The 27,439-nt window shown below is 54.9% G+C and overlaps 9 protein-coding genes across 9 annotated transcripts; 6 read left to right on the forward strand and 3 right to left on the reverse strand.

Annotated features, from left to right (window-relative positions):
• The first annotated feature begins 323 nt into the window (after positions 1 to 323).
• On the forward strand, positions 324 to 659 carry LOC134429316 (claw keratin-like). Its single transcript, XM_063176452.1, has one exon. It carries the CDS (start codon positions 324 to 326, stop codon positions 657 to 659), a length of 336 nt encoding a protein of 111 aa, XP_063032522.1.
• Positions 660 to 2,454: 1,795 nt separating this feature from the next.
• Positions 2,455 to 2,931, reverse strand: LOC134429178 (claw keratin-like). The gene has a single exon (XM_063176278.1). The coding sequence runs from the start codon at positions 2,929 to 2,931 to the stop codon at positions 2,455 to 2,457; it is 477 nt and encodes a 158-aa protein (XP_063032348.1).
• A 1,890-nt stretch (positions 2,932 to 4,821) lies between these two features.
• Positions 4,822 to 5,634, forward strand: LOC134429117 (claw keratin-like). Its single transcript, XM_063176205.1, has one exon. The coding sequence runs from the start codon at positions 4,822 to 4,824 to the stop codon at positions 5,296 to 5,298; it is 477 nt and encodes a 158-aa protein (XP_063032275.1). The 3' UTR covers positions 5,299 to 5,634.
• A 3,030-nt stretch (positions 5,635 to 8,664) lies between these two features.
• On the forward strand, positions 8,665 to 9,141 carry LOC134429118 (claw keratin-like). The gene has a single exon (XM_063176206.1). The coding sequence runs from the start codon at positions 8,665 to 8,667 to the stop codon at positions 9,139 to 9,141; it is 477 nt and encodes a 158-aa protein (XP_063032276.1).
• A 3,440-nt stretch (positions 9,142 to 12,581) lies between these two features.
• On the forward strand, positions 12,582 to 13,058 carry LOC134429172 (claw keratin-like). The gene has a single exon (XM_063176275.1). It carries the CDS (start codon positions 12,582 to 12,584, stop codon positions 13,056 to 13,058), a length of 477 nt encoding a protein of 158 aa, XP_063032345.1.
• Positions 13,059 to 15,122: 2,064 nt separating this feature from the next.
• LOC134429129 (claw keratin-like) lies at positions 15,123 to 18,828 on the reverse strand. Its single transcript, XM_063176229.1, has 2 exons — positions 18,531 to 18,828; positions 15,123 to 15,214 (listed from the first exon to the last, which is right to left on the reverse strand). Exons 1-2 carry the CDS (start codon positions 18,826 to 18,828, stop codon positions 15,123 to 15,125), a joined length of 390 nt encoding a protein of 129 aa, XP_063032299.1.
• LOC134429128 (claw keratin-like) lies at positions 16,422 to 17,226 on the forward strand. Its single transcript, XM_063176227.1, has one exon. The coding sequence runs from the start codon at positions 16,422 to 16,424 to the stop codon at positions 16,896 to 16,898; it is 477 nt and encodes a 158-aa protein (XP_063032297.1). The 3' UTR covers positions 16,899 to 17,226.
• Positions 18,829 to 21,012: 2,184 nt separating the features above from the next.
• Positions 21,013 to 21,405, forward strand: LOC134429175 (claw keratin-like). The gene has a single exon (XM_063176277.1). The coding sequence runs from the start codon at positions 21,013 to 21,015 to the stop codon at positions 21,403 to 21,405; it is 393 nt and encodes a 130-aa protein (XP_063032347.1).
• Positions 21,406 to 22,597: 1,192 nt separating this feature from the next.
• Positions 22,598 to 25,754, reverse strand: LOC134429362 (feather keratin 4-like). Its single transcript, XM_063176509.1, has 2 exons — positions 25,607 to 25,754; positions 22,598 to 23,354 (listed from the first exon to the last, which is right to left on the reverse strand). Exon 2 carries the CDS (start codon positions 23,337 to 23,339, stop codon positions 22,953 to 22,955), a length of 387 nt encoding a protein of 128 aa, XP_063032579.1. The 5' UTR covers positions 23,340 to 23,354; positions 25,607 to 25,754; the 3' UTR covers positions 22,598 to 22,952.
• Positions 25,755 to 27,439: the final 1,685 nt, after the last annotated feature.

Genomic DNA, 27,439 nt, shown 5'->3' on the forward strand with positions numbered 1-27,439 from the left:
TTTCCACACCAATGTCCACAATGCGGGGGGGGATGACAGAATTTTTCAGCGTCCCTTCACTTTATGGAGCGTCTCAGTGTGAATTCATAATTACTGGAGGGGGGGTCTGTCCGCACCCCCAGACGATGCCCGGGGCTCTCTGGGGTGTATAAAAGGGCCGAGCTCCCTGCACAGCTCCATCCACACTTCTCCACTTGACTCTCCTCATCACCCAGGTAAGAGCAGCTCTCCGAAGCCTCTTGGGGCTCTCTCTGTCTCCTTCCATGCAATTCCTCCCTCACACCTTTGCCTCTTTTTCCCAGAAGCCTTTCCAAGTCTCAAGGATGTCCTGCTGTGTCCCCACCTGCGGCGTGGCCACCCCGACCCCTCTGGCTGACACCAGCAACCAGGCCTGCGTGCGCCAGTGCCCCGACTCCACGGTGGTCATCCAGCCCCCGGCCTCGGTGGTCACCTTCCCCGGGCCCATCCTCAGCTCCTTCTCGCAGCAGAGCTCCGTGGGCTCGGCCGGAGCTCCTTTCGTCGGAGGCGGCTTCGGCGGCTCCTCCGGACGTCGTGGGGGCTCCGGAGGCTCTGGTGGCTTTGGGGGACTCGGAGGTTATGGAGGATTCGGAGGTTTTGGGGGCAGCTGCGGAGGCTCCAGAAGCTGCGGACCCTGCTAAGTGCCAGCGCCATCCCTGATCCAGAAGAGCTCCAGGAACGCGCACAACCCATCCCTGCACACCAAGGCCTGAAGCAAAGACACACCGACAGACTGACACACCGACAGACCGACAGACATCCCCCGGCCGCTCTCGGAGCCCCGTAGCGATTGTTGCCCACTCCCGGCACGGCCCCAGCTCGGCTCCTGGTCTGCCCTTGTCCCCCCACCTCCGGGACACGCGGGGAGCGCTCGGCCAAGACCCCGCTCCGCTGCCGCCCCCCTACCCTGCACAACAATAAAAGCTGCCTCGCATTGCAACGTTCACCGCCTCTCTCGGCTGCTCTTTGCTCCGCACCCGCTGCCCAACCCAGCCTGGAGGGTTCCGGGAGGGTCCTGGGAGGGTTCCGGGAGGGTTCAGGAAGTCCCTCTTGGATACGGTGGGTCAGAAGTCCCCGACAGCTGCCCGGGCTCCTCCTGCCCGTCCTTGGCCACGTCAGCCCCGCAGCAGAGTCCCCCCCAGCCGGACCCTGCCCAGTCCCTGGAATGGGGTCTCTGCCCATCCCTGCCCGCTCCGGGCTCCTCTCTGCAGCCCCAAAGGAGCCCCGGGCACACTGCCAGCCCCCTGCCCTTGGGACAACCCCCAAGGGATGCCTGGAGCCCCAGGGCTGTGGGGATTTGGGGAGCAAGTGTAGCCCCCCAGGGGATGCCTGGAATCCCAGGGCTGTGGGGATTGGGGGGCAAGTAGAGCCCCCTGAGGGATGCCCGGAGCCCTGGGGCTGTGAGGACTGGGGAGCGAGTGTAGCCCCCCAAGGTATCTGGTGATTTGTGGAAACAAAAATCTCTACAACTTTTTGAAAGTTGTAAAAATGCTAGTGTGTTTATTACAGTGCTGGACGCTTGTGGGAGCTGTTTCTCTCAACAGGACATGTGTACCTCTGGGAATTCCAGATCCTTTTTTATTTCCCTCTCAAATACATATCCTATGGCTTACCCTAACCCCATCACCAGCCCCTGCCCTTTGGACATGCCCCGAGGGATGCCTGGAGCCCCAGGGACGTGGGGTTGGGGGAGGAGTGGAGCCCCCCAAAGGATCCGGTGGTCTGCAGAAATAAACTCTATATCTTCTTGAAAGTGGTAAAGCTGGTATGTTTATTACAGCACTGCAGGCATGTGGGAATCGTTTCTCTTAATACGACACACGTACCTCTGGGATCTCCAGATCCTTTTTTATTTCCCTCTCAAATACATATCCTAAGCCTTACCCAAACCCCACCACCAGTCCCCTGCCCTTGGGACACACCTCGAGGGATGCCTGGAGCCCCAGGGCCGTGGGATTGGAGATTGGACGTCCCCAGCTGGGACACACAGAACCAGCTGTGCCCGAGCTCCTGAGCATTGCCCAGGGACATTGCAATGGCCCAGCACACACCCAGGAGATTGGAGAGCAGGAGAAAGGCAAGATGAAGGAAAACCAGGAGTCAACATTTCAATGCAAGACAGCTTTTATTGCAGGGAGAGGGCAGGAGGGGCTAGGCAGCAGAGCAGAGTCATGGACAAGGGCATCCCATGGCCTGGCCCTGGGCACAGCCTGGTCAGCGGCAGCAGCCCCAGGAGAGGCTCTGGGACCACCAGGGCACCAGGAGCCCCTTGGGGGTGCTCAGGCAGGGCAGGGACAAGGCAGAGGTGCTTCCCAAGCTGGCACCAGGCACCCAAGGTGCAGAGCCCGGCCATGTCCAAAGGATTTTAGTCCACAGGGATTTGCCGGGGTTTCTCCTGGAGCTCTTCTTGGTCTGAGGCGGGGCTGGGGCTGGGGCTTAGCAGGGCCCGCAGTTGCCATTGAGGTAGCGGTGGCCGCTGCTCCAGCCGCCGTAGCCGCAGTTGCCAAGGCCTCCATAGCCCCAGCCTCCGTAGCCTCCACATCCCCAACCGCCGTAGCCTCCACGGCCTCCATAGCCCCAACCCCCATAGAGACCACGGCTTCCATAGCCCCAGCCTCCATAACCTCCATACCCGCCAAGGGCCCCGTAGCCCCCGTAGCCCCCGTAGGCCCCACGGCTCCCAAAGGCGCCCCCGGAGCCGGCTCCCACGTAGGGAGCTCCGGCCGAGCCCACGGCGCTCTGCTGCGGGAAGGAGCTGAGGATGGGCCCGGGGAAGGTGACCACCGAGGCCGGGGGCTGGATGACCACCGTGGAGTCGGGGCACTGACGCACGCAGGGCTCGTTGCAGGTGTCAGCCAGAGGGGCCGGGGTGGCCACCCCGCAGGTGGGGACGCACAGGCTGGAGCAGGACATCCTTCGGTTTGGTTGGAAGAGCTGCAAGAAAAGGCATGGCCATGGCTCACACCAAGGACTCGTCCCAAAGCCCAGTTGCTCTCCCCTGTGTTCCAGGACCCACTCTGGCTCATCCCAGGCATTCTGAACTGCTCCCCATTCCATCCAAGCTCCTGCTCACATCCCCTGCTGTCCTCACCATCCCTGAGTCTTGCTTGTGATTGGGAATTAAGAAGACTTTGACATACAAACGAGGAAAGTCCTCAGGCTTCCAAAGCCCTTGGTTCCCTGGTATAACCCCAACTATCCCAGCTGTGCTCTAGGAGAGCAAGAGGAACCCACAGCCAAAGGTTCCTCCAGAAAGCCCCAAAGATTCCCTGAGAAAGCCAGGGATGAAGAAGGAAAGAGGAGGGAAGGCTTGGCCTTACCAAGGTGATAAGGCAAGTCAAGCGGTGGAAGGTGGATAGAGCTCTGTGGGGCCTCTGGACCTTTTATACAACTCCCAAAGGGCCTGGGGGCATCACAAGAGGGAGCGGTGGCAAAAAAATCCAGGTAATTAGGAATTCATGCTGACAAGTTTCATCAAAGAGATAATGATGCAATTCAATTTACGCCTCAGCATCAGGGAGATTGGTGTGGAAACGTGTCCCGGATGGATGGGAGGTGATGGGAGGAACACCTGTGGCCCATTATTAGGTGACAGACCCTGCTCTGTCCCTAATCCCCCGCTTTGCTCACAAAGAAACCCGACCATCCTTTGGGACACGGCTGTGCCCTGTCCTGCCACCCTGACCCCCAGTCCCCCATGGCCCTGAGCCAGCTGTGCCCAGCTGTGTCTGTCCTGGGCCATGGCCAGTCCCAGTCTGGCTCTGGGGGACTTGGCCAACACCCCCTCTGTCAGGCTTTAGGGCCAGCTGGGCCATTCAAACCCTCCAGGAGGGCCCCAGCAGGACCCAGCTTGCAGAAATGGGGCCGGAGAAGCCACAGGGACCCTTCAGCTCCTCCCATTGTTTCTTCTCTGACACGGTTGTCCCAGGCTGTATCCCCATGATTTACACCTTCCCTGCGGTTTGGGGTTCCAGCAATGAGATCTGTACCCCTCTGAGGGGGCACCAAGGGAAAACCGGACATGGAAAACACTATGATTTCCAGAACTTCTTAACCCTAACCCTAACCCTAACCTTAGCCCTAACCCCAACCTTGACCTTAACCCCAACCCTAACCCTAACAATTCACAGACATGTCAGGGGACCCCAAAACCTGGCCATGAACATTTTTGCTGGCACTGGCAGTGGGTGGGATTTGGGAGACACCACGAGAGTGGCTTCTGCTTTGCCCGAGCTGCCGCTGCCTCTGTTTACCAGCCCGTAAAAGGGCGATAATGACAGGGGTGATGGCTGGGGCAGTGCTTCAAAGCTGCGGCAAGATGCCGGGAATTGTTCTCTGTAAGCAAAGTGTGGGATTAGGGACAAACCTGGGTTTATTGGGGATGTGAGCTGAGTGAGCTGCAGCAGCAACGTGTCTGTCATGTAATGATGGGTCATGGCTGTCCCTCCCGTCACTTCCTACATGCCCAGGACACGTTTTCACACCTGTGTCCCCAAGGAGGGGATGTCATGGAATTATCTTGCAACATTATCTCTCTGATGAAGCTTGTCAGCCTGAATTCCTAATTACTCGGGGTTTTTTTGTCGCCACCCCCTTTCCTGAAGCCCCAGGCTCTCTGGGGTGTATAAAAGGGCTGAGCTCCTTGCACAGCTCCATCCACACTTCTCCACTTGACTCCTCTCATCACTTGGGTAAGCGCAGTTCTCCGAAGTTTCTTGGGGAATTCTCTCTGGGAAATTCCTTCCTCACACTTTATCTCTTTCCTCCCTGGGGGTTTTCCAGAAGCCTTTCCCAATCTCAAAGATGTCCTGCTCCAGCCTGTGCATCCCCAGCTGCGGCGTGGCCACCCCGGCCCCGCTGGCTGACACCTGCAACGAGCCCTGCGTGCGTCAGTGCCCCGACTCCACGGTGGTCATCCAGCCCCCGGCCTCGGTGATCACCTTCCCCGGGCCCATCCTCAGCTCCTTCCCGCAGCAGAGCGCCGTGGGCTCGGCCGGAGCTCCCTACGTGGGAGCCGGCTCCGGGGGCGCCTTTGGGAGCCGTGGGGCCTACGGGGGCTACGGGGGCTACGGGGCCCTTGGCGGGTATGGAGGTTATGGAGGCTGGGGCTATGGAAGCCGTGGTCTCTATGGGGGTTGGGGCTATGGAGGCCGTGGAGGCTACGGCAGTTGGGGATGTGGAGGCTACGGAGGCTGGGGCTATGGAGGCCTTGGCAACTGCGGCTACGGCGGCTGGAGCAGCGGCCACCGCTACCTCAATGGCAACTGCGGGCCCTGCTAAGCCCCAGCGCTGCCTCAGACCAAGAAGAGCTCCAGGACAAACCCTGGCACATCCCGACCCAATGCTCTGTGGACTCAAACCTCTTGGGCATGCCCGGGCTCTGCAGCTCGGGAGCCTGGTGCCAGCTTGGGAAGCACCTCTGCCTTGTCCCTGTCATTCCTGAGCATCCCCGAGGGGCTCCTGGTGCCCTGGTGGTCCAAGAGACTTTCCTGGGGCTGCTGCTGCTGACCTGGCTGTGCCCAGGGCCAGGCCATGGGAAGCCCTTGGCCATGACCCTGTTCTGCTGCCCAGCCCCTCCTGCCCTACCCCTGCAATAAAAGCTGTCTTGCATTGAAATGTTGACTCTTGGTTTTCCTTCATCTTGCCTTTTTTGCACTGTCCAATCTTCTGGGTGTGTGCTGGGATCTTGCAATGCCCCTGGGCAGTGCCCTGGAGCCCAGGTACAGCTGGCTCTGTGTGTCCCGGCCGGGGATGTCAGACACTGCTGGCTCTGGGGAGCTCATCCCCGCCAGCTCCCCGTGTTCTCCAAGCAGCAAGAAATGCAGAAAATGCCAAAGCCCTTGCTGAGGATGGGACAGGGCCACGAGGGCCTTGCAGAAACTCTTCCTTATCCTCAGCCCAAGCAGCAAAGCTGACATCACCTCTAGGACTGGGCTGTCTTGGTTGAGATGGTCACAACACAAGTCAACACTCCATTTCCAGAAGGCTTCAAACCATTCTTACGACACCATGCATGCTTTTATGCATTTTTACAAAACTCATAAATTTACACTTATTGGTCACAAGAGACAAACAAAGTGCTCATTGGAATTGCCAGTTGCAGGTTTCTCTTATTTCTCCTTTCTTTTTTGGTTTCTGTGTCAAGGACCTTGGTAGGAAATTCTCTCAGGGATGAATATGGCTCCTCTTCTCAAACTTCTCTCTGGCTCACAGAAGTCACTGTTAAACCTTTTCCACACAGGGCTAGGACTGATCAGTCACATGGAAAGGTGCAGGGAGATGCACCATGGGCTCTGCATGTCCCAGGTGTCCTAGCATGTCCAGCTGGAGGTGGTGGCAGCTGGGAAGGAAGGAGACAGATCCAAGCATTTCTTGCCCAGTCTCCTCTCCACACCATGGAATGACCACATGGTTCCGTCCCGTGGAGCTCTTGGAGCAGGAGCTTTGAGTTCCCATCCCTCTGAGGTCCCTTCTATTGCGTATTGATCTGTCTGAAAATTTCTTCCCTTATTAACATCAAAATATGTAACCTCAAACTGCCAGGGTTTGAGATTATATATTTGCTTTATGTTCATATAGGTCCATTTTAGACAAAATTATTTCATACTCTGTCCCCTTGAGCTCTGAAACAAACAGAGTGGCTGCTACAGAAAGCAGGGTTAAAATGACCCAGAAATTCTTTCTGATGAAAGAAAAAATTATCACATTGTCAAATGTCAAAATTGTCAAATGTCACACAAAATCAGTAAAATGAATATGCATGAACCTATTATAAAATTGCATTCATATGTGTTTGAGACGGACATTAAAAAGGATCTGGACTTCCCAGAAGTACGCATGTCCTATTAAGAGAAATGATTCCCACTTGAGTCCACAGCTGTAATAAACATACCAGGTTTACAGCTTTCAAAAACTTGTAGAGTTTGTTTGTTTCCTCAAACCACCGGGTCCCTGGGGGCCTTCACTCATCCCCTAATCCCCATGGCACCAGGGCTCCCAAGGAGAGGGGGCTGGTGGTGGCCCCAGAGCAAAGGGCAGCCGAGAGAGGCAGTGACCATTGCAATGCAAGGCAGCTTTTATTGCCGTGCGGCACAGGGGGCGGCAGCAGAACGGGGCCCCGGCCGAGCGCTCCCCACGTGTCCCGGGGGTGGGGAGACACGGGCAGAGCAGGAGCCGAGCTGGGGCCGTGCCGGGAGCAGGCAGTGATCGCTGCGGGGCTCCAAGAGCAGCTGGGGGATGTCTGTCTGTCTGTCTGTCGGTGTGTCCTTGCTGTAGGCCTTGGCGTGTGGGATGGGCTGTGCATGTTCCTGGAGCTCTTCTGGATCAGGGATGGCGCTGGGGTTTAGAAGGGCCCGCAGCTTCTGGAGCCTCCCCAGCTGCCCCCAAAACCTTCGAATCCTCAATAACCTCCTAATCCCCCAAAGCCGCCGGAGCTGTGGGTTAGGGTTAGCGTTAGGGTTAGGGTTAGGGTTAGCATTAGTGTTAGGGTTAGTGTTAGGGTTAGGGTTAAGAGATTCTGGTGGACATTGTGGTTTCCATGTCCCCGTTTCCCTTGATGGCCCCAAAGAGGAGTCAGGTCCCACTGGTGATAATCCAAACTCCCAGGGAAGGTGGAGATCAGTGGGACAGAGCCCTCGACCCTTATGACACAATGGACACCACTGGAGGAGCTGAAAGGTCCCTATGGCCCCTCTTGCTCTGTTTCTGCAAGCTGGGTCCTACGTGAGCCTTCCTGGAGGGTTTGCATTGTCCAGGTGTCCCCAAGTTGTGACACAGGTTGTTGGTTGAGCCCACCAGAGTCAGACTGGCTTTGGCCGTGGACAAGGTCAGGCTGAGCTGGGCACGCTTGCCTCAGTGGCACAGGGGTCTGGGGCACAGAGTGGCCGGGCTGGGCACAGCCATGTCCCAAATATGCTCGGGATTCTTTGTAAGCAGAGCGAGGGATTAGGGACAGAGCAGGGTCTGTCACCTAATAATGGGCCACAGGTGTTCCTCCCATCGCCTCCCATTGGTCCACGGCACGTTTCCACACCAATCTCCCTGATGTTGAGGTGTATAATTGTATTGCATCATTATCTCTTTGATGATCTTGTCAGCATGAATTCCTAATTACCTGGATTTTTTGCCACCGCTCCCTCTCGTGATGCCCCCAGGCCCTTTGGGAGTTGTATAAAAGGTCCAAGGGTTCCACAGAGCTCTATCCACCTTCCACCGCTTGACTCGCCTTATCACCTTGGTAAGTCCAAGCCTTCCCTCCTCTTTCCTTCTTCATCCCTGGCTTTCTCAGGGAATCTTTGGGGCTTTCTGGAGGAACCTTTGGCTGTGGGTCCCTCTTGCTCTCCTAGAGCACAGCTGGGATAGTTGGGGTTATACCAGGGGACCAAGGGCTTTGGAAACTTGAGGACTTTGCTAGTTTGGATGTCAAAGTCTTCTTAATTCCAAATCACAAGCAAGACTCAGGGATGGTGAGGGCAGCAAGGGATGTGAGCAGGAATTTGAAGGGAATATGGTTTGGATCAGAAGGCCTGGGATGAGCCAGAATGAGTCCTGGAACACAAGGGAGAGCAGCACCTGGGCTTTGGGTTGAGTTCTTGGTGTGAGCCATGGCCATGCCTTGTCTTGCAGCTCTCCCAACCAAACCAAAGGATGTCCTGCTCCAGCCTGTGCGTCCCCACCTGCGGGGTGGCCACCCCGGCCCCTCTGGCTGACACCTGCAACGAGCCCTGCGTGCGTCAGTGCCCCGACTCCACGGTGGTCATCCAGCCCCCGGCCTCGGTGGTCACCTTCCCTGGGCCCATCCTCAGCTCCTTCCCGCAGCAGAGCGCCGTGGGCTCGGCCGGAGCTCCCTACGTGGGAGCCGGCTCCGGGGGTGCCTTTGGGAGCCGTGGGGGCTACGGGGGCTATGGGGGCTACGGGGCCCTTGGCGGGTATGGAGGTTATGGAGGCTGGGGCTATGGAAGCCGTGGTCTCTATGGGGGTTGGGGCTATGGAGGCCGTGGAGGCTACGGCGGTTGGGGATGTGGAGGCTACGGAGGCTGGGGCTATGGAGGCCTTGGCAACTGCGGCTACGGCGGCTGGAGCAGTGGCCACCGCTACCTCAATGGCAACTGCGGGCCCTGCTAAGCCCCAGCCCCAGCCCCGCCTCAGACCAAGAAGAGCTCCAGGACAAACCCTGGCACATCCCGACCCGACGCTCTGTGGACCAAAACCCTTTGGACATGGCCGGGCTCTGCAGCTAGGGAGCCTGGTGCCAGCTTGGGAAGCACCTCTGCCTTGTCCCTGCCCTGCCTGAGCATCTCCTCGGGGCTCCTGGTGCCCTGGTGGTCCAAGAGACTCTCCTGGGGCTGCTGCTGCTGACCTGGCTGTGCCCAGGGCCAGGCGATGGGATGCCCTTGGCCATGACCCTGCTCTTCTGCCCAGCCCCTCCTGCCCTCCCCCTGCAATAAAAGCTGTCTTGCATTGAAATGTTGACTCTTGGTTTTCCTTCATCTTGCCTTTTTCGCACTGTCTAATCTCCTGGGTGTGTGCTGGGCTGTTGCAATGCCCCTGGAGCCCGGGCACAGCTGGCTCTGTGTGTCCCAGCTGTGGATGTCTGACACTGCTGGCTCTGGGGAGCTCATCCCCCCCAGGTGCCTGTGTTCTCCAAGCAGCAGGAAATGCAGAAAATCCCAAAGCCCTCACTGAGGATGGGACAGGGTCCTGAGGGCCTTGCAGAAACTCTTCCAAATCCTCAGCCCAAGCAGCAAAGCTGACATCACCTCTGGGACTGGGCTGTCTTGGTTGAGATAGTCACAACACAAATCAATACTCCATTTTCAGAATGCTTCAAACCATTTGTATTATGCTATGCATGCTTCTATACATTTTTAGAAAACTCATAAATTTACACTTATTGGTCACAAGAGACAAACAAAGTGCTCATTGGAATTGCCAGTTGCAGGATTCTCTTATTTCTTCTTTCTTTTTTTGGTTTCTGTGTCAAGGACCTTGGTAGGAAATTCTCTCAGGGATGAATACGGCTCCTCTTCTCAAACTTCTCTCTGGCTCACAGAAATCACTGTAAAACCTTTTCCACACAGGACTGGGACTGGTCAGTCACATCAAAGGTGCATGGAAATGCGGGATGAGTTCTGCATGTCCCAGGTGTCCTAGCATGTGCAGCTGGAGGTGGTGGCAGCTGGGAATGGAGGAGACAGATCCAAGCACATCTTGCCCAGTCTCCTCTCCACACCATGGAATGACCACAGGGTTCAGTCCCATGGAGTTCTTGGAGCAGAAGGTTTGAGTTCCCATCCCTCTGAGGTCCCTTCTATTGCATAGTGATCTGACTTAAAATGTATTCCCTAATTAAGACCAAAAACACCCTGGTATTGAGATTTCATATTTGCTTTAATTTAATATAGATCAATTTTGGACAATATTATTTCATACTCTGTCCCCTTGAACTCTGAAACAGAGAGGCTGCTATGGAAAGCAGGGTCAAAATGACTCAGGAATTCTTTCTGATGAAGGAAAAAATTATCGGCAAATGTCACACAAAATCAGTAAAATTAACAAGTATGAACCTATTGTAAAATAGCATGGATATGTATTTGAGAGAGAAATACAAAAGGATTTGGAGCTCCCAGAGGTTTTCATTTCCTATTAAGAGAAAAAATTCCTACATGCGTCCAGCACTGTAGTAAACACATCAGGTTTACAACTTCCAAAAAGTTGTGGAGTTTGTTTGTTTCTGTAAATTACCGGGTCCCTGGAGGGCTCCACTCATCCTCAATCCCCACGGCCACGGCCGTCCAGGCATCCCTCAGGCTGTCCCAAGGGCAGGGGGCTGGCGGTGGGCCCAGAGCAAAGAGCAGCCGACAGAGGCGGTGATCATTGCAATGCGAGGCACGTTTTATTGCCGTGCGGGGCAGGGGGGTGGCAGTGGAACGGGACCCCAGCTGTGCCCTCCCTGCGTGTCCCGGGATGGGGGGGAAACGGGCAGAGCAGGAGCCGAGCTGGGGCTGTGACAGGAGCGGGCAGAGATCGCTGAGGGGCTCCGTGCACTGAGGGAAGGAGCCAGGGGATGTCTGTCTGTCTGTCTCTCTGACTGTCTGTCTCTCAGTTTGTCCTTGCTGTAGGCCTTGGCGTGTGGGGATGGGCCGGGGTGTTCCTGGAAATCTGCTGGATCAGGGATGGCGCTGGGGCTTAGCAGAGCCCGCAGCGTCTGGACCCGCAGCAGTTGCCCCCAAAACCTCTGAATCCTTCAAAACTTCCGAATCCCCAAAAGCCATCGAAGCTGTGGGTTAGGGCTAGGGCTAGGGCTAAGGCTAGGGCTAGGGTTAGGGTTAGGGTTAGGGTTAGGGTTAGGGTTAGGGTTAGGGTTAGGGTTAGGGTTAGGGTTAGGGTTAGGGTTAGGGTTAAGGTTAGGTTTGGGTAAGGGGGTTCTGGAGGACATTGTGGTTTCCATGTCCCAGTTTCCCTTGATGTCCCCACAGAGGAGGCAAATCCCACTGGTGAAACCCTAAACCCCATGGGAAGGTGGAGATCAGCGGGCCAGGGCTTGCAACCCTCATGACACAATGGACACCACTGTAGGACCTGAAGGGTCCCTAAGGCCGCTCAGGCCCCGTTACTGCAAGCTGGGTCCTGGTTGAGCCTTTCTGCAGTGTTTGCATTGTCCAGCTGGCCCCAAGATCTGACAGAGAGGTTGTTTGTTGAGCCCCCCAGAGCCAGACTGGCTTTGGCCGTGGACCAGGTAAGGCTGAGCTGGGCACAGCACTCAGGCTTCCTCAGTGGCACAGGGGTCTGGGGCTCAGAGTGGCCGGGCTGGGCACAGCCATGTCCCACATATGCTCGGGATTCTTTGTAAGCAAAGCGAGGGATTAGGGACAGAGCAGGGTCTGTCACCTAATAATGGGCCACAGGTGTTCCTCCCATCGCCTCCCATTGGTCCACGGCACGTTTCCACACCAATCTCCCTGATGCTGAGGTGTATAATTGTATTGCATCATTATCTCTTTGATGATCTTGTCAGCATGAATTCCTAATTACCTGGATTTTTTGCCACTGCTCCCTCTCGTGATGCCCCCAGGCCCTTTGGGAGATGTATAAAAGGTCCAAGGGTTCCACAGAGCTCTATCCACCTTCCACCGCTTGACTCGTCTTATCACCTTGGTAAGGCCAAGCCTTCCCTCCTCTTTCCTTCTTCATCCCTGGCTTTCTCAGGGAATCTTTGGGGCTTTCTGGAGGAACCTTTGGCTGTGGGTCCCTCTTGCTCTCCTAGAGCACAGCTGGGATAGTTGGGGTTATACCAGAGGACCAAGGGCGTTGGAAACTTGATGACTTTGCGAGTTTGGATGTCAAAGTCTTCTTAATTCCGAATCGCAAGCAAGACTCAGGGATGGTGATGGCAGCAAAGGATGTGAGCAGGAATTTGAAGGGAATGGAGCCTGGATCAGAATGCCTGGGATGAGCCAGAATGAGTCCTAGAACACAGGGGAGAGCAACTGCCCTTTGGGATGCGTTCTTGGTGTGAGCCATGGCCATGCCTTGTCTTGCAGCTCTCCCAACCAAACCAAAGGATGTCCTGCTCCAGCCTGTGTGTCCCCACCTGCGGGGTGGCCACCCCGGCCCCTCTGGCTGACACCTGCAACGAGCCCTGCGTGCGTCAGTGCCCCGACTCCACGGTGGTCATCCAGCCCCCGGCCTCGGTGGTCACCTTCCCCGGGCCCATCCTCAGCTCCTTCCCGCAGCAGAGCGCCGTGGGCTCGGCCGGAGCTCCCTACGTGGGAGCCGGCTCCGGGGGTGCCTTTGGGAGCCGTGGGGGCTATGGGGGCTATGGGGGCTACGGGGCCCTTGGCGGGTATGGAGGTTATGGAGGCTGGGGCTATGGAAGCCGTGGTCTCTATGGGGGTTGGGGCTATGGAGGCCGTGGAGGCTACGGTGGTTGGGGATGTGGAGGCTACGGAGGCTGGGGCTATGGAGGCCTTGGCAACTGTGGCTACGGAGGCTGGAGCAGCGGCCACCGCTACCTCAATGGCAACTGCGGGCCCTGCTAAGCCCCAGTCCCAGTGCGGCCTGAGACCAAGAAGAGCTCCAGGAGAAACCCCAGCACATCCCTGTGGACCAAAACCCTTTGGACATGGCCGGGCTCTGCACCTTGGGTGCCTGGTGCCAGCTTGGGAAGCACCTCTGCCTTGTCCCTGTCATTCCTGAGCACCCCCGAGGGGCTCCTGGTGCCCTGGTGGTGCCGGAGCCTCTCCTGGGGCTGCTGCTGCTGACCTGGCAGTGCCCAGGGCCAGGCCATGGGATGCCCTTGTCCATGACTCTGCTCTGCTGCCCAGCCCCTCCTGCCCTCCCCCTGCAATAAAAGCTGTCTTGCATTGAAATGTTGACTCCTGGTTTTCCTTGATCTTGCCCTTTTCCCACTGCCCAAATTCCTGGGTGTGTGCTGGTCTGTTGCAGTGCCCCTGGGCAGTGCTCTGGAGCCCGGGCACACCTGGCTCTCTGTGTCCCAGCTGGGGATGTCCAACCCCGCTGGCTCTGGGGGAGTCATCTCCCCTAGCTCCCCATGGTCTCCCAGCATCAGGAAACTCAAGACATCCACAAATCCCTCGCTGAGGATGGGAAAGGATCACGAGGGCCTTGCAGAAACTCTTCCAAATCCTCAGCCCAAGCAGCAAAGCTGACATCACCTCTGGGACTGGGCTGTCTTAGTTGAGATGGTCAAACACAAAGCAATACTCCATTTTCAGAATGTTTCAAACCATTTGTATTATACTATGCATGCTTTTGTACATTCTTACAAAACTCCTAAAAGTACGCTTATTGGCCACAAGAGACAAACAAAGTGCTCATTGCAATCAGCACTTGCACGTTTCTCTTATTTCTCCTTCTTTCTTTTTCAGTTTCTATGTCCAGCACATAGGTAGGAGATTCCTTCAGAGAGAAACATGGCTCCTCTTCTCAAACTTCTCTCTGGCTCCCAGAAATCACTGTAAAACCTTTTCCACACAGGACTGGGACTGGTCAGTCACATGGAAAGGTGCAGGGAAATGCAGGTTGAGTTCTGCATGTCCCAGGTGTCCTAGCATGTCCACCTGGAGGTGGTGGCAGCTGGGAATGGAGGAGACAGACCCAAGCTGATCTTGCCCAGTCTCCTCTCCACGCCATGGAATGACCACAGGGTTCAGTCCCATGGAGCTCTTGGAGCTGAAGCTTTGAGTTCCCATCCCCTTGACATCCCTTCTACTGCCTATTGATCTGTCTGAAAAAATTTCTTCCCTAATTAAGACCAAAAACACCCTGGGTTTGAGATTTCGTATTTGTTTTAAGCTCATATAGATCCATTTTAGACGATATTATTTCATACTCTGTCCCCTTGAACTCTGATACAGAAATGATGCTATGGAAAGCAGGGTCAAAATGACCCAATAATTCTTTCTGACAAAGGAAAAAATTATCGTCAAATGTCACACAAAATCAGTAAAATGAATATGTATGAACCTATTGTAAAATTGCATGGATATATATTTGAGAGGGAAATAAAAAGGGATCTGGAGTTCGCAAAGGCACACATGTCCTATTAAGTGAAACAATTCCGACACGCGTCCAGAGCTGTAATAAACATATCAGGTTTACAACTTTCAAACTGTTCAGAGTTTGTTTGTTTCCGCAAATTGTCGCGTCCCTCAGGGAGCTCTACTCGTCCCCCAATCCCCATGGCCTGGAGACTCCAGGCATCCCTCGGGGGTGTCCCAAGGGCAGGGGGCTGGCGGTGGGCCCAGAGCAAAGAGCAGCCGAGAGAGGCGGTGAACATTGCAATGTGAGGCAGCTTTTATTGCTGTGCGGTGCAGGGGGGCGGCAGTGGAGCGGGACCCCGGCCAAGTGCTCCCCGTGTGTCCCGGGATGGGGGGGGCACATGGGCAGAGCAGGAGTCGAGCTGGGGCCGTGGTGGTAGCGGGCAGCGATCGCTGCAGGGCTTCGAGAGCAGCCTGGGGATGTCTGTCTGTCTGTCTGTCTGTCGGTCTGTCTGTCGGTGTGTCCTTGCTTCGGGCCTTGGCGTGGGGGGATAGGCCGTGGGCATTCCTGGAGCTCTTCTGGATCATGGATGGCGCTGGCGCTTAGCAGGGCCCGCAGCCTCTGGAGCAGCCGCAGCTGCCCCCAAAACTTCTGAATCCTCCATAACCTTTGAATCCCCCAAAGCCACGGTAGCTTTGGGTTAGGGTTAGGGTTAGGGTTAGGGTTAGGGTTAGGGTTAGGGTTAGGATAAGGGTTAGGGGATTCTGGTGGACATTATGTTTTCCATGTCCCCGTTTCCCTTGATGTCCCCACAGAGGAGGCAAATCCCACTGGTGAAACCCCAAACCCCCAGGGAAGGTGGAGATCAGTGGGCCAGGGCCCGCGACCCTCATGACAAAATGGACACCACTGAAGGACCTGAAGGGTCCCTATGGCCCCTCTGGCACTGTTTCTGCAAGCTGGGTCCTGGTTGAGCCTTTCTGCAGTGTTTGCATTGTCCAGCTGGCCCCAAGATCTGACAGAGAGGTTGTTGGTTGAGCCCCCCAGAGCCAGACTGGCTTTGGCCGTGGACCAGGTAAGGCTGAGCTGGGCACAGCACTCAGGCTTCCTCAATGCCACAGGGGTCTGGGGCACAGAGTGGCTGGGCTGAGCACAGCTGTGTCCCAAATATGCTCAGGATTCTTTGTAAGCAAAGCGAGGGATTAGGGACAGAGCAGGGTCTGTCACCTAATAATGGGCCACAGGTGTTCCTCCCATCACCTCCCATTGGTCCACGGCACGTTTCCACACCAATCTCCCTGATGTTGAGGTGTATAATTGTATTGCATCATTATCTCTTTGATGATCTTGTCAGCATGAATTCCTAATTACCAGGGTTTTCTGCCACCGCTCCCTCTCGTGATGCCCCCAGGCCCTTTGGGAGATGTATAAAAGGTCCAAGGGTTCCACAGAGCTCTATCCACCTTCCACCGCTTGACTCGCCTTATCACCTTGGTAAGGCCAAGCCTTCCCTCCTCTTTCCTCCTTCATCCCTGGCTTTCTCAGGGAATCTTTGGGGCTTTCTGGAGGAACCTTTGGCTGTGGATTCTTCTTGCTCTCCTAGAGCACAGCTGGGATAGTTGGGGTTCTATCAGGGGACCAAGGGCGTTGGAGGCTTGAGGACTTTGCTAGTTTGGATGTCAAAGTCTTCTTAATTCCAAATCACAAGCAAGACTCAGGGATGGTGAGGGCAGCAAGGGATGTGAGCAGGAATTTGAAGGGAATATGGTTTGGATCAGAAGGCCTGGGATGAGCCAGAATGAGTCCTGGAACACAGGGGAGAGCAACTGGGCTTTGGGATGAGTCCTTGGTGTGAGCCATGGCCATGCCTTTTCTTGCAGCTCTTCCAACCAAACCGAAGGATGTCCTGCTCCAGCCTGTGCGTCCCCAGCTGCGGGGTGGCCACCCCGGCCCCTCTGGCTGACACCTGCAACGAGCCCTGCGTGCGTCAGTGCCCCGACTCCACGGTGGTCATCCAGCCCCCGGCCTCGGTGGTCACCTTCCCCGGGCCCATCCTCAGCTCCTTCCCGCAGCAGAGCGCCGTGGGCTCGGCCGGAGCTCCCTACGTGGGAGCCGGCTCCGGGGGTGCCTTTGGGAGCCGTGGGGGCTACGGGGGCTATGGGGGCTACGGGGCCCTTGGCGGGTATGGAGGTTATGGAGGCTGGGGCTATGGAAGCCGTGGTCTCTATGGGGGTTGGGGCTATGGAGGCCGTGGAGGCTACGGCGGTTGGGGATGTGGAGGCTACGGAGGCTGGGGCTATGGAGGCCTTGGCAACTGCGGCTATGGCGGCTGGAGCAGCGGCCACCGCTACCTCAATGGCAACTGTGGGCCCTGCTAAGCCCCAGCCCCAGCCCCACCTCAGACCAAGAAGAGCTCCAGGAGAAACCCCGGCACATCCCGACCCGACGCTCTGTGGACCAAAACCCTTTGGACATGGCCGGGCTCTGCAGCTCGGGAGCCTGGTGCCAGCTTGGGAAGAACCTCTGCCTTGTGCCTGTCATTCCTGAGCATCCCCGAGGGGCTCCTGGTGCCCTGGTGGTGCCAGAGCCTCTCCTGGGGCTGCTGCCATTGACCTGGCAGTGCCCAGGGCCAGGCCATGGGATGCCCTTGTCCATGACTCTGCTCTGCTGCCCAGCCCCTCCTGCCCTCCCCCTGCAATAAAAGCTGTCTTGCATTGAAATGTTGACTCATGGTTTTCCTTCATCTTGCCTTTTTCCTACTCTCCCATCTCCTGGGTGTATACTGGGCCATTCAATGTCCCTGGGCAATGCTCGGGAGCCCGGGCACAGCTGGTTCTGTGTGTCCCAGCTGGGGACGTCCAATCTCCAATCCCACGGCCCTGGGGCTCCAGGCATCCCTCGAGGTGTGTCCCAAGGGCAGGGGACTGGTGGTGGGGTTTGGGTAAGGCTTAGGATATGTATTTGAGAGGGAAATAAAAAAGGATCTGGAGATCCCAGAGGTACGTGTGTCCTATTAAGAGAAACGATTCCCACATGCCTGCAGTGCTGTAATAAACATACCAGCTTTACCACTTTCAAGAAGATGTAGAGTTTATTTCTGCAGATCACCGGATCCTTTGGGGGGCTCGCCTCCTCCCCCAATCCCCACGTCCCTGGGGCTCCAGGCATCCCTCGGGGCATGTCCAAAGGGCAGGGGCTGGTGATGGGGTTAGGGTAAGCCATAGGATATGTATTTGAGAGGGAAATAAAAAAGGATCTGGAATTCCCAGAGGTACACATGTCCTGTTGAGAGAAATGACTCCCACAAGCGTCCAGTGCTGTAATAAACACACTAGCATTTTTACAACTTTCAAAAAGTTCTAGAGATTTTTGTTTCCACAAATCACCAGATACCTTGGGGGGCTACACTTGCTCCCCAGTCCTCACAGCCCCAGGGCTCCGGGCATCCCTCAGGGGGCTCTACTTGCCCCCCAATCCCCACAGCCCTGGGGCTCCAGGCATCCCTCGGGGGGCTCTACTTGCTCCCCAAATCCCCACAGCCCTGGGGCTCCAGGCATCCCTCGGGGGTATCCAAGAGGGGCTTCCCGAACCCTCCCGGAACCCTCCCGGGACCCTCCAGGCTGGGTTGGGCAGCGGGTGCGGAGCAAAGAGCAGCCGAGAGAGGCGGTGAACGTTGCAATGCGAGGCAGCTTTTATTGTCGTGCGGGGTAGGGGGGCGGCAGCGGAGCGGGGTCCTGGCCGAGCGCTCCCCGCGTGTCCCGGGGGTGGGGGGACACGGGCAGAGCAGGAGCCGAGCTGGGGCCGTGCCGGGAGCGGGCAACGATCGCTGCGGGGCTCCGAGAGCGGCCGGGGGATGTCTGTCGGTTTATCGGTGTGTCAGTCTGTCGGTGTGTCTTTGCTTCGGGCCTTGGTGTGCAGGGATGGGTTGTGCACGTTCCTGGAGCTCTTCTGGATCATGGATGGCGCTGGCACTTAGCAGGGTCCGCAGCTTCTGGAGCCTCCGCAGCTGCCCCCAAAACCTCCAAATCCTCCATAACCCCCGAGTCCCCCAAAGCCACCGGAGCCTCCGGAGCCCCCACGACGTCCGGAGGAGCCGCCGAAGCCGCCTCCGACGAAAGGAGCTCCGGCCGAGCCCACGGAGCTCTGCTGCGGGAAGGAGCTGAGGATGGGCCCGGGGAAGGTGACCACCGAGGCCGGGGGCTGGATGACCACCGTGGAGTCGGGGCACTGGCGCACGCAGGCCTGGTTGCTGGTGTCAGCCAGAGGGGTCGGGGTGGCCACGCCACAGGTGGGGACACAGCAGGACATCCTTGAGACTTGGAAAGGCTTCTGGAAAAAGAGGCAAAGGTGTGAGGGTGGAATTGCATGGAAAGAGACAGAGAGTGATCCCCAAGAGGCTTCGGAGAGCTGCTCTTACCTGGGTGATGAGGAGAGTCAAGTGGAGAAGTGTGGATGGAGCTGTGCAGGGAGCTCGGCCCTTTTATACACCCCAGAGAGCCCCGGGCATCGTCTGGGGGTGCGGACAGACCCCCCCTCCAGTAATGACGAATTCACAGTGAGACGCTCCGTAAAGTGAAGGGACGCTGAAAAATTCTGTCATCCCCCCCCCGCATTGTGGACATTGGTGTGGAAAGGAGTGGACAGGAGAGAGGAGCTTGCCAGGACAGCCATGACCCATCATTACATGACAGACACGGTGCTACTGGAGTTCACTCAGCTCACAGCCCCAATAAACCCGGGTTTGTCCCTAATTCCTCACTTTGCTTACAAAGAATCTTTTGGGACCCAGCTGAGCCCAGCCCGGCCGTGCTCCTGAGCCAGCCGTGCCCAGCTGGGCCTGTCCTGGGCCAGTCTGGCTCTGAGTGGATTGGCCAATATTCCCTGGGCCAGTCTGACTCTGGGGGGCTTTGCCAACATCCCCTGGGCCAGCCCTTGGGTCCAGCTGGTCAATGCAGAGGAGAGCTTGGCCAGGACCAAGGCTGGAGGGTCTGAGTTGTTCTGGATTGTCTCTCTGCTCTCCTGCTCCCCTCTGTTGGCCTCCCCTTACTCGTTTATGCCACTCCTGATCCCACCTGTGTCATTCCCACAACCGTGCCAGGATGGATCCTTAATGAAGCTTCATCTGACATGGGATCTCCCGTTCTGCTTTTTGCCCCATCATCAGTTGGATTGGGGACTTCACAATTCCTCCAGTGGCACAAAAATCCCTTAAGGATTCTCCCTCCAAGAGCCCCCTGTGCCCAGCCCTGTGCCCAGCCCTGTTCCATGTGGGGTGACCCTCCTCGGGCAGGACATGGCTGTTTGTCTGTCCATGGTCCCCCCAGCCTGCCCCACTCCAGGACTCTGTTCCTGCACACGCCCTTGCCACGTTTGGCGTTTGGGATGCGCCCCGAATGGGTGGGATGGCTTCTCCCTCCCGGCGTCCCTATTTAGCAGCCCGTAAAAAGGATTAATGACAGATTAAGTGCTGGCTGTGCCATTTCAAAGTTCTCCTGAGTGATGCCCAAAACTCCCGTGCATAAGCAAAGAAGGGGATTAAGGACATGTCATGTCGGGGTTTATTGGGGCTCTGATCTCGGCTTCAGCAACAAATGATCTTACACACAGTGGTTGGTCATGGCCTGTCCCTTCAGGGCCTGGTGGCTCTCCAGGGCACCTTTACTCGTTCTGGCCTCAATTAATACAGATGTTATTACCTCAAGTTTCAGTTTGTGTCATGAGGTTTGTCCGCTTGAATTCCTAATTACTGGGGGTTTGCCCCCACCCCCTGGATGGTGCCCCAGGCACTCTGGGGTGTATAAAAGGTCTGAGAGCTCCACAGGTCTCCATCCTGCTCTCCTCACTTGAATCTGCTCATTGATCGCTGTGGTGAGTACGAGTCTTCCCTCTGTCCTCTTTTCCTCTTCTGCTCCTTCCCCGGGGAGTCTCCACCTGTAGAACTCCTAAGGAATCTCTGGCTGTGGATTTCCCAGGGAATCTCTGCCTGTGGATTTCCCAAGGAATCTCTGCCTGTGGATTTCCCAAGGAATCTCTGGCTGTGGATTTCCTAAGGAATCTCTGCCTCTGGAGTTCCTAAGGAATCTCTGCCTGCGGATTTCCCTGGGAATCTCTGGCTCTGGATTTCCCAGGGAATCTCTGCCTGTGGATTTCCCAAGGAATCTCTGTCCCCCGAGCTCCAGCAGCCATCCCGGACCAGAGCTGGGATGGTTGGAGTTCCACCAGCGGGCTCAAAGCCCCGGTGAACCTGGTGGTTGGGATGAGGGAGTTTTTCTTCATTCCCATGGGCAAGAATCAGGGATGCTGAGGGCAGCAGGGGATGTGAGCAGGAATTTGGAGGGAATGGGGCTACGATCAGAAGTCCTGGGATGAGCCAGAGTGAATCCTGGCACACGGGCTCCAGGTGGGCAAGAGCAGCAGCTGGGCTTTGGGCTGAGTCCTTGGTGTGAGCCCTGTCCGTGCCTTGTCTTGCAGCTCTCCCAACCAAACCAAAGGATGTCCTGCTCCAGCCTGTGCGTCCCCAGCTGCGGGGTGGCCACCCCATCCCCTCTGGCTGACACCTGCAACGAGCCCTGCGTGCGTCAGTGCCCCGACTCCACGGTGGTCATCCAGCCCCCGGCCTCGGTGGTCACCTTCCCTGGGCCCATCCTCAGCTCCTTCCCGCAGCAGAGCGCCGTGGGCTCGGCCGGAGCTCCCTACGTGGGAGCCGGCTCTGGAGGCGCCTTTGGGAGCCGTGGAGGCTCTGGGGGCTATGGGGGCTTTGGGGGCTTTGGGGGCTATGGAGGTTTTGGGGGTTATGGCAGCTATGGGGGTTATGGCAGCTATGGGGGTTATGGCAGCTGTGGCCGTGGTTCCCGCTCCTTCGGGGGCTCCTGCGGGCCCTGCTAAAGCCCAAACCCCGGCGGAGCTCAGCGCTGCCCCTGCCCGCGGGCTCCTCCAGCAGCCCCTGCTGCCTTGTGCCCCCTGAGCCGGGCTGACGCTGCAGCCCCTGCTCAGGGCCGGCCCGGCAGCCCCGGGAGCTGCAGGGTCCCTGTCCCTGCCGTGTGACCCTGCAGAGCCCCGGCCGGTGCCTTTGGCCTTGCCAGCGCTGCCTCCAAAAGCTGCCCCCTCTCTGTGTGCCCCCAGCCAGCTGTGCCCAGCCTCGGCTGAGGCTCTGCCCTGCTCTGCCCAGCCCGGAGCCCTGGTGCTGCCCTGGCAAGGGGCAACCTCTGGGGTGCAGCCCTGGGCTGTGCCTCGCTGCTGCTGCTGCTGCCTTGGGATTTTCGTGTTTCCATCGCGATGTTGCTGGTTTGTCTCTCGCTGACACCATCTGTGGGTTTTTCATTCATAATAAAGAATCTGCATTGCACAAAATATCTTTTTTTGTAATGGATTTCTTCATCCTGGCTGTTAATGAGTCTCTAACTGAGGGATGGTGTGGGATGTCTGATCATGGAATCACAGGAGGGTTTGGGTTGGAAGGGACCTTGAAATTCATCCTATTCTAACCCCTGCCGTGGGCAGGGACATTTTCCACTGTCCCAGGCTGCTCCAAGCTCTGTCCAACCTGGTCTTGGACCCTGCCAGGGATGGGGGAGCCCCAACTTCTCTAGGAAATCCATCCCAGGCCCTCTTCACCCTCACAGGGAGGAATTCCTGGCCAATCCCCCACCTAAACCTCCTCTCCATCAGTCTGATGTCTGATGCCTTTGTCCTGGCACCCCATCCTTGGGAATTTTCTCTCCCCATGTTTCTCATTGCCCCTTCAGGTCCTGAAAGACCACAATTGGGTCACCCCAAAGCTTCTCCAGGCTGAACCATCCCAGCTCTCCCAGCAGAGCTGCTCCATCCCTCTGATCCCATCCTGGAGCCTCCTCTGGGCTCTCTCCTCTCCCTGAGAGCGTTTTCCGAATGCTCCTGGAGCCCTGGCAGCCTCAGGAATGTGCCCATTCCCTGTGGAACCTGGGCAGTGCCCAGCAGCCTCTGGGGGGAAAATTTCGCTGATATCCCATCCAAACCTCCCCTTTTTTTCTTTTTCTTTTTTTTTTTTTTTTTTTTTTTTTTTTTTTTTTTAATGTGATAAAGGAAAACAGAAAATGAATTTCGGTCGAGAAAATTTATTTGGAAAGAGAAGTTTTCCTACAACTGTGGAACAAAACTGTACAGGATACAAAGAGCATCATTCCAGGGGGTTCAGCGAGGCTCTGGCAAATCACCAGCATCCAAGGGATGCCTCTTGTAAAAAACGGGAAAATTCCCTTTTTTTGGCAGGGTTGCCGTGTGCAATTCCGAGCATTTCAAGTCACCTCTCTAAGCTCGGTGCCAGTAAAAAAAATCCGCGATAAGCCAAAGCGCGGCGGGCGCAGACGGCTGCGCCGCAAAGCTGCGGGACAACAGCTCTAAACTAAGGGAAAAAAACCGCTGGGATTTCGCCCGGAATTTCCCTTTCCCCGCGCTCAGCACGTCCAGCGCTTCCCGGAGCGGTAGGAATTGCAGGGATGAGTCCATTGCGAGGAGTAGCTGTAGGAATACTTGGGGGCGCAGCGCGGCTCCGCGCGGGCCACCACCGGCGCTGCCACTTTGTCACCCGCTGTCACCTCGGCTGCCACCGCGGCCTGGGGCTCGCCCAGGGCCACCTCCGAGGGTTCCGAGGCTCCCACGACGGTTTGCTGGGGGTACGTGGTGAGGATGGGCCCCGGGAAGGTGACAACCACGGGCGGCGGGTAGATGATGACCCGAGAGTCGCCGCAGGTCACCACGCAGGGCTCGTTGGTGCTGCTGGCCAGAGGCTGGGGACACTTGGGCTCGCAAGGGGTGGCACAGGCCAGCTGGGTGGAAGCCATTGCCTGGGGGAGAGCCTGCGGGGTTCAAAAGCCACAAAGAAAGGTCCAAAAGCGAAGCAAAGAAGAACTCCTGGCAGCTCTTGGATGTTGCCATTTGGGTCTAAGAGATCGTCGGAGGAAATTGGGATAGAGACAAAATTTGGGGGCTGGTTTATTGAAATTTGGCTCTAAAAGATCGTCAGAGGAAATTGGAACAGAGAGAAAATTTGAGCATTGGTTTATTGACATTTGGATCTAAAAGATTGTCAGAGGTAATTTGGATAGAGACAAAATTTGAGGGCTTGTTTATGGACATTTAGAGGAAATTGGGATAGAGTCAAAATTTGAGCGTTGGTTTATTGACATTTGGCTCTAAGTGATCATCAGAGGAAATTGGGATAGAGACAAAATTTGAGCAATGGTTTATTGACATTTGGCTCCAAGTGGTTTTTAGAGATAATCGAAATAAAGGCACGAGCCAAGGGCTGGTTTATTGACATTTGGCTTTAAAAAATCGTCAGAGAAATTTGGGATAGAGACAAAATTTAAGCACTGGTTTATTGATATTTGTCTCTAAAAGATCGTCAGAGATAATTGAGATAGAGACAGAACTGGAGCTCTTGTTCGTTGACATTTGGCTTTAAGTGGTTTTCAGAGATAATCGAGATAAAGACATGGTCGAGAGCTGGTTTATTTGGCTCTAGGTGGCTTTTAGAGGTAATCGAGATATCTCTAAAAGGATATTGTGCTCCTAAACTCGGAAAAAGACGAGAGTTGAGCACTCGGCTATTGACATTGCAGGAGATAATTCAGGTAAGAACAAGAGCTGATCGCTTGTTTGTTGACATTTGGCTCTAAGTGGTTTTTAGAGATAATTCAGAAAAAAACATGAATTGCTCTCTTGACTATTGACATTTCGTTTTGAGATCTTTTTAGGGATAACTGAGGCAAAAACAAGAATTGCTCTCTAGGCCATAATTTCCTTTTAAAATCTTGTTAGGGATAATTGAGGTAAAACCAATAATTGCTGTCTTGATTATCGAGATTTGTCTTTAAGGGATCCTCGGAGTTAATTTGGATGCAGTTTTATCTCCCACCTTTAACTTTCCCGCCCCGATTTGTTCTGAATTCCTGTTAATTTCCCCCTTCTCTCCTCCTCCCCCTGGAGCGGAACTCCTCCTCTTTACCTCCCGTGCTACCTCCCAGCCCCGGCCCTTTGGAGGAATTCCTGAGGACGCGCTCGAACTCGTTCCCACAGCGCCTCTGTTCCTCCCACACTTGGGGGAAAAAAAAAAAAATCCGGATTTTCCACGTATTTCAGCGTGGAATAATCAGCTTTGCACCCTGCTTAATTTTTGTATTATTTTCCTTGCAGATTGCCGTTGTTTGTTTTTTTTTCCGTCTGTGTTTTAGCACGAAAATATTCTGCTAAAACACAGGGGAAAAAAGCAAAAGGCTGAGAATAAGTGGGAGTGTTAAGTGCTCGTTTAATAAGCGAAACATATAATTAAATATTTATTTAATATAATATATATGTTAAATTATTTCTATGGTGATATAATCAAGCCAAATAAGAAAATTGCATTTTCACCTAGGGGATATTAATTCAATAATGTTTATTTCTTCAGGTTAAATCCTCACATAAAAGTCTGGTGTAGCATCAGAATATTTTTTTAAACTTGTAAATTAAATTTATTCTTTTGATAGTTTAAAAAAATTTCAAAAATACCCATGCAGGGCATTTTCCTCCGAATTCCCTCAAGTGAGAAAGCAGCACTGACCTACAGAAATGCTGAATTTAATCTCTGTAAAAGCGCTTTAGAATTGTAAATCACTTTTAAGAGTTAGAAATGAAAGTTATTGGCACAGTTACGTTAATAATCCATAATAATCACTTGGTGTAGCTCGCTGTGTCTCCAATTAAATTAAGGATGAGCTGATCCAAGCAGCAGCAGAGCTGCACCGAGCTCAGTTCCAAGGAGGATTTTCCACAGTTTTCCATTAAGTCCACCCTGAACCCTCTCTCCGATCGTGCCACACCACCAAAAGCGAAGTTAAATCCATCCCCGAAACTTTCCCGAATATTTTTCAAGAATTAAAAGACTGAAATCCTCATTGTCCCATAAATCCCAAAAGCCCCGCTTGGACTTTCTCCCACTTTGGCCAGCACGAAAAGCGCTCCTAAATCCCTCAGAACCAGAACATTCATGCAAAGCTCAGCCCCGATTTTGGGGAGAAATCCACTCCAAAAGCAGAAGGAAAATTGAGGTTTTTAGACCCGAACTTACTCAGAGAGGCGGAGAGGTGGAGTCGGGAGAGGCAGTGAGGAGATGCCAGGGTGGAGAGGGGATTTATACCCTGCCCCGATGGCCGGGGGCGGCTGAGCCACCTTTTGCTAAAGCGCTTTAATGACTCTGGAGCCGAGCCCGGTGCAGGGATCGCTGCTGGAGCCGCAGGAATTGTTTTGCTCGCTGTTTATGATTATCTAAAGCCGCGTTGGGCAATAACCCCAAAAATGCAGGTGGCAACTGGCCAGGTCTTTTCATCTCGGAATTTCCTGCTTTTCTGCTGCCGGTTTCATTAAGAGGTGAAAATGCAGCGAGAATTAATGAGGTTTTTTAGATTATCTTGGCTAAAAGCTGGAGCGCGCAGGGAATCTTGGAGAGCCAGGGTAATTTTCATTATGGAAGCAAAACCTGACACAGGGAATCGTGGCCGTGCCTTGTTTATCAAATCTGGGGTTCTTTCCCGTAATATTGATGGGATTTACGGGTGTGCTCCTAAACCAGGGGAAGAAGCTGCTGCAAAGCTGAAGAGCAAAGCTCGTGGTTATCTCTGGAATAAAAACGAAGCCGTTCATGAATTATGCCAATTGTGAAGTTTAAAATGAGGAGCTTGATGAAACACTTTCCATAATTTATTCTTTGTGAGGTCACAGCAGCCTGGATCCTCTAGGATGTCATTACCGTGATTACCACGAAATGATTTCCCTGGATGACAAACTCGCAGAGGTTTTGAGATCTTCTTTGAAATCTCATTTTCTGATGTCTCCGGAATATTCCTGATAAGCTCCAAAGCCCTGCAGGATATCTGGAGGTGCCTCATAAAATCAGAATATTTCTTGGGATGCCACAAACCCCAGGATAGCTTTACCTCGTCTCAAGGTGGGCATTTCCAGGCGCAAAAGTTCCCCCCGGAGGGAAGAGGGATTGAAAAGGGAAAAAAATGGAAAAAAGGGAAAAAAAGGGTTAAAGCACACGGAGAAAATGTGAAATTCACCCCTCGGAAAGGATTTCAGCTCTCCTCAACTGATCAGTTTGGGAATTCCCAACCCAGGAACCGAATCCGGGCTGGAAAAATAAGTCCCCGGAGCACAACGGGATCAACTCCTCCCAAAATCACCCGAAATGCAGAAATTTGGAGTGGAATTTTCTCTTTTCCACCCGCGTTTTGTGTTTTGCTCCTGTGCCTGCAGTTGGTTCGTCAGGAATTGTGGGGATGGATCCAGACAGAAGGAGGGGAGGTTTAGGGAGGATTTGGGGAAGGAATCGTTCCCTGTGAGGGTGGGGAGGCTCTGGCACAGCTTCTCCAGGGAATTTCTGGGAAAATCCATTCTCAAAACTTTTCCAAATATTTTTTTTTCAGAATTAAAAGACTGAAATCCCTCATTCTCTCATAAATTCAAAGCCTTGGAAAAGCCCCCGCTTTGATTTTTGCACCCTTTACCCGGCACAGAAAGCAGAGCAGGAAAACGCTCCTAAATCCCTCAGAACCGGAATATTTAAGCAGGGTTCAGCCCCGATTTTAAGGAGAAATCCACCAAAACGAAGAAAAGTGTCCGAGGCCAGGCTGGAAGGAGCCGGGACCGCGGCAGGGGTGGAACTGGGCGAGTTTTAAGTCCCCTTCCAACCCAAAACCATCCCGTGAGTAACAAAGGCAACAAAGAGCGAGCGCAGACTGCAAACCCCACAACACAGAGCCTTAATAACCATTAATCCTGAATTACTGTAGAAAATCACATCCTTGCGCAGGGCAGGGGCAGCTTTAATACCGGTTCATTCGGTTTTTTGTGCCCGGACCGGTTCGGCGGGGCTGCAGAGCCGCGGGCTTCGCTGCTGAGG

Source organism: Melospiza melodia, chromosome 25 (assembly GCF_035770615.1).
Source record: "Melospiza melodia melodia isolate bMelMel2 chromosome 25, bMelMel2.pri, whole genome shotgun sequence".
Classification (NCBI taxonomy): Eukaryota; Metazoa; Chordata; class Aves; order Passeriformes; family Passerellidae; genus Melospiza; species Melospiza melodia.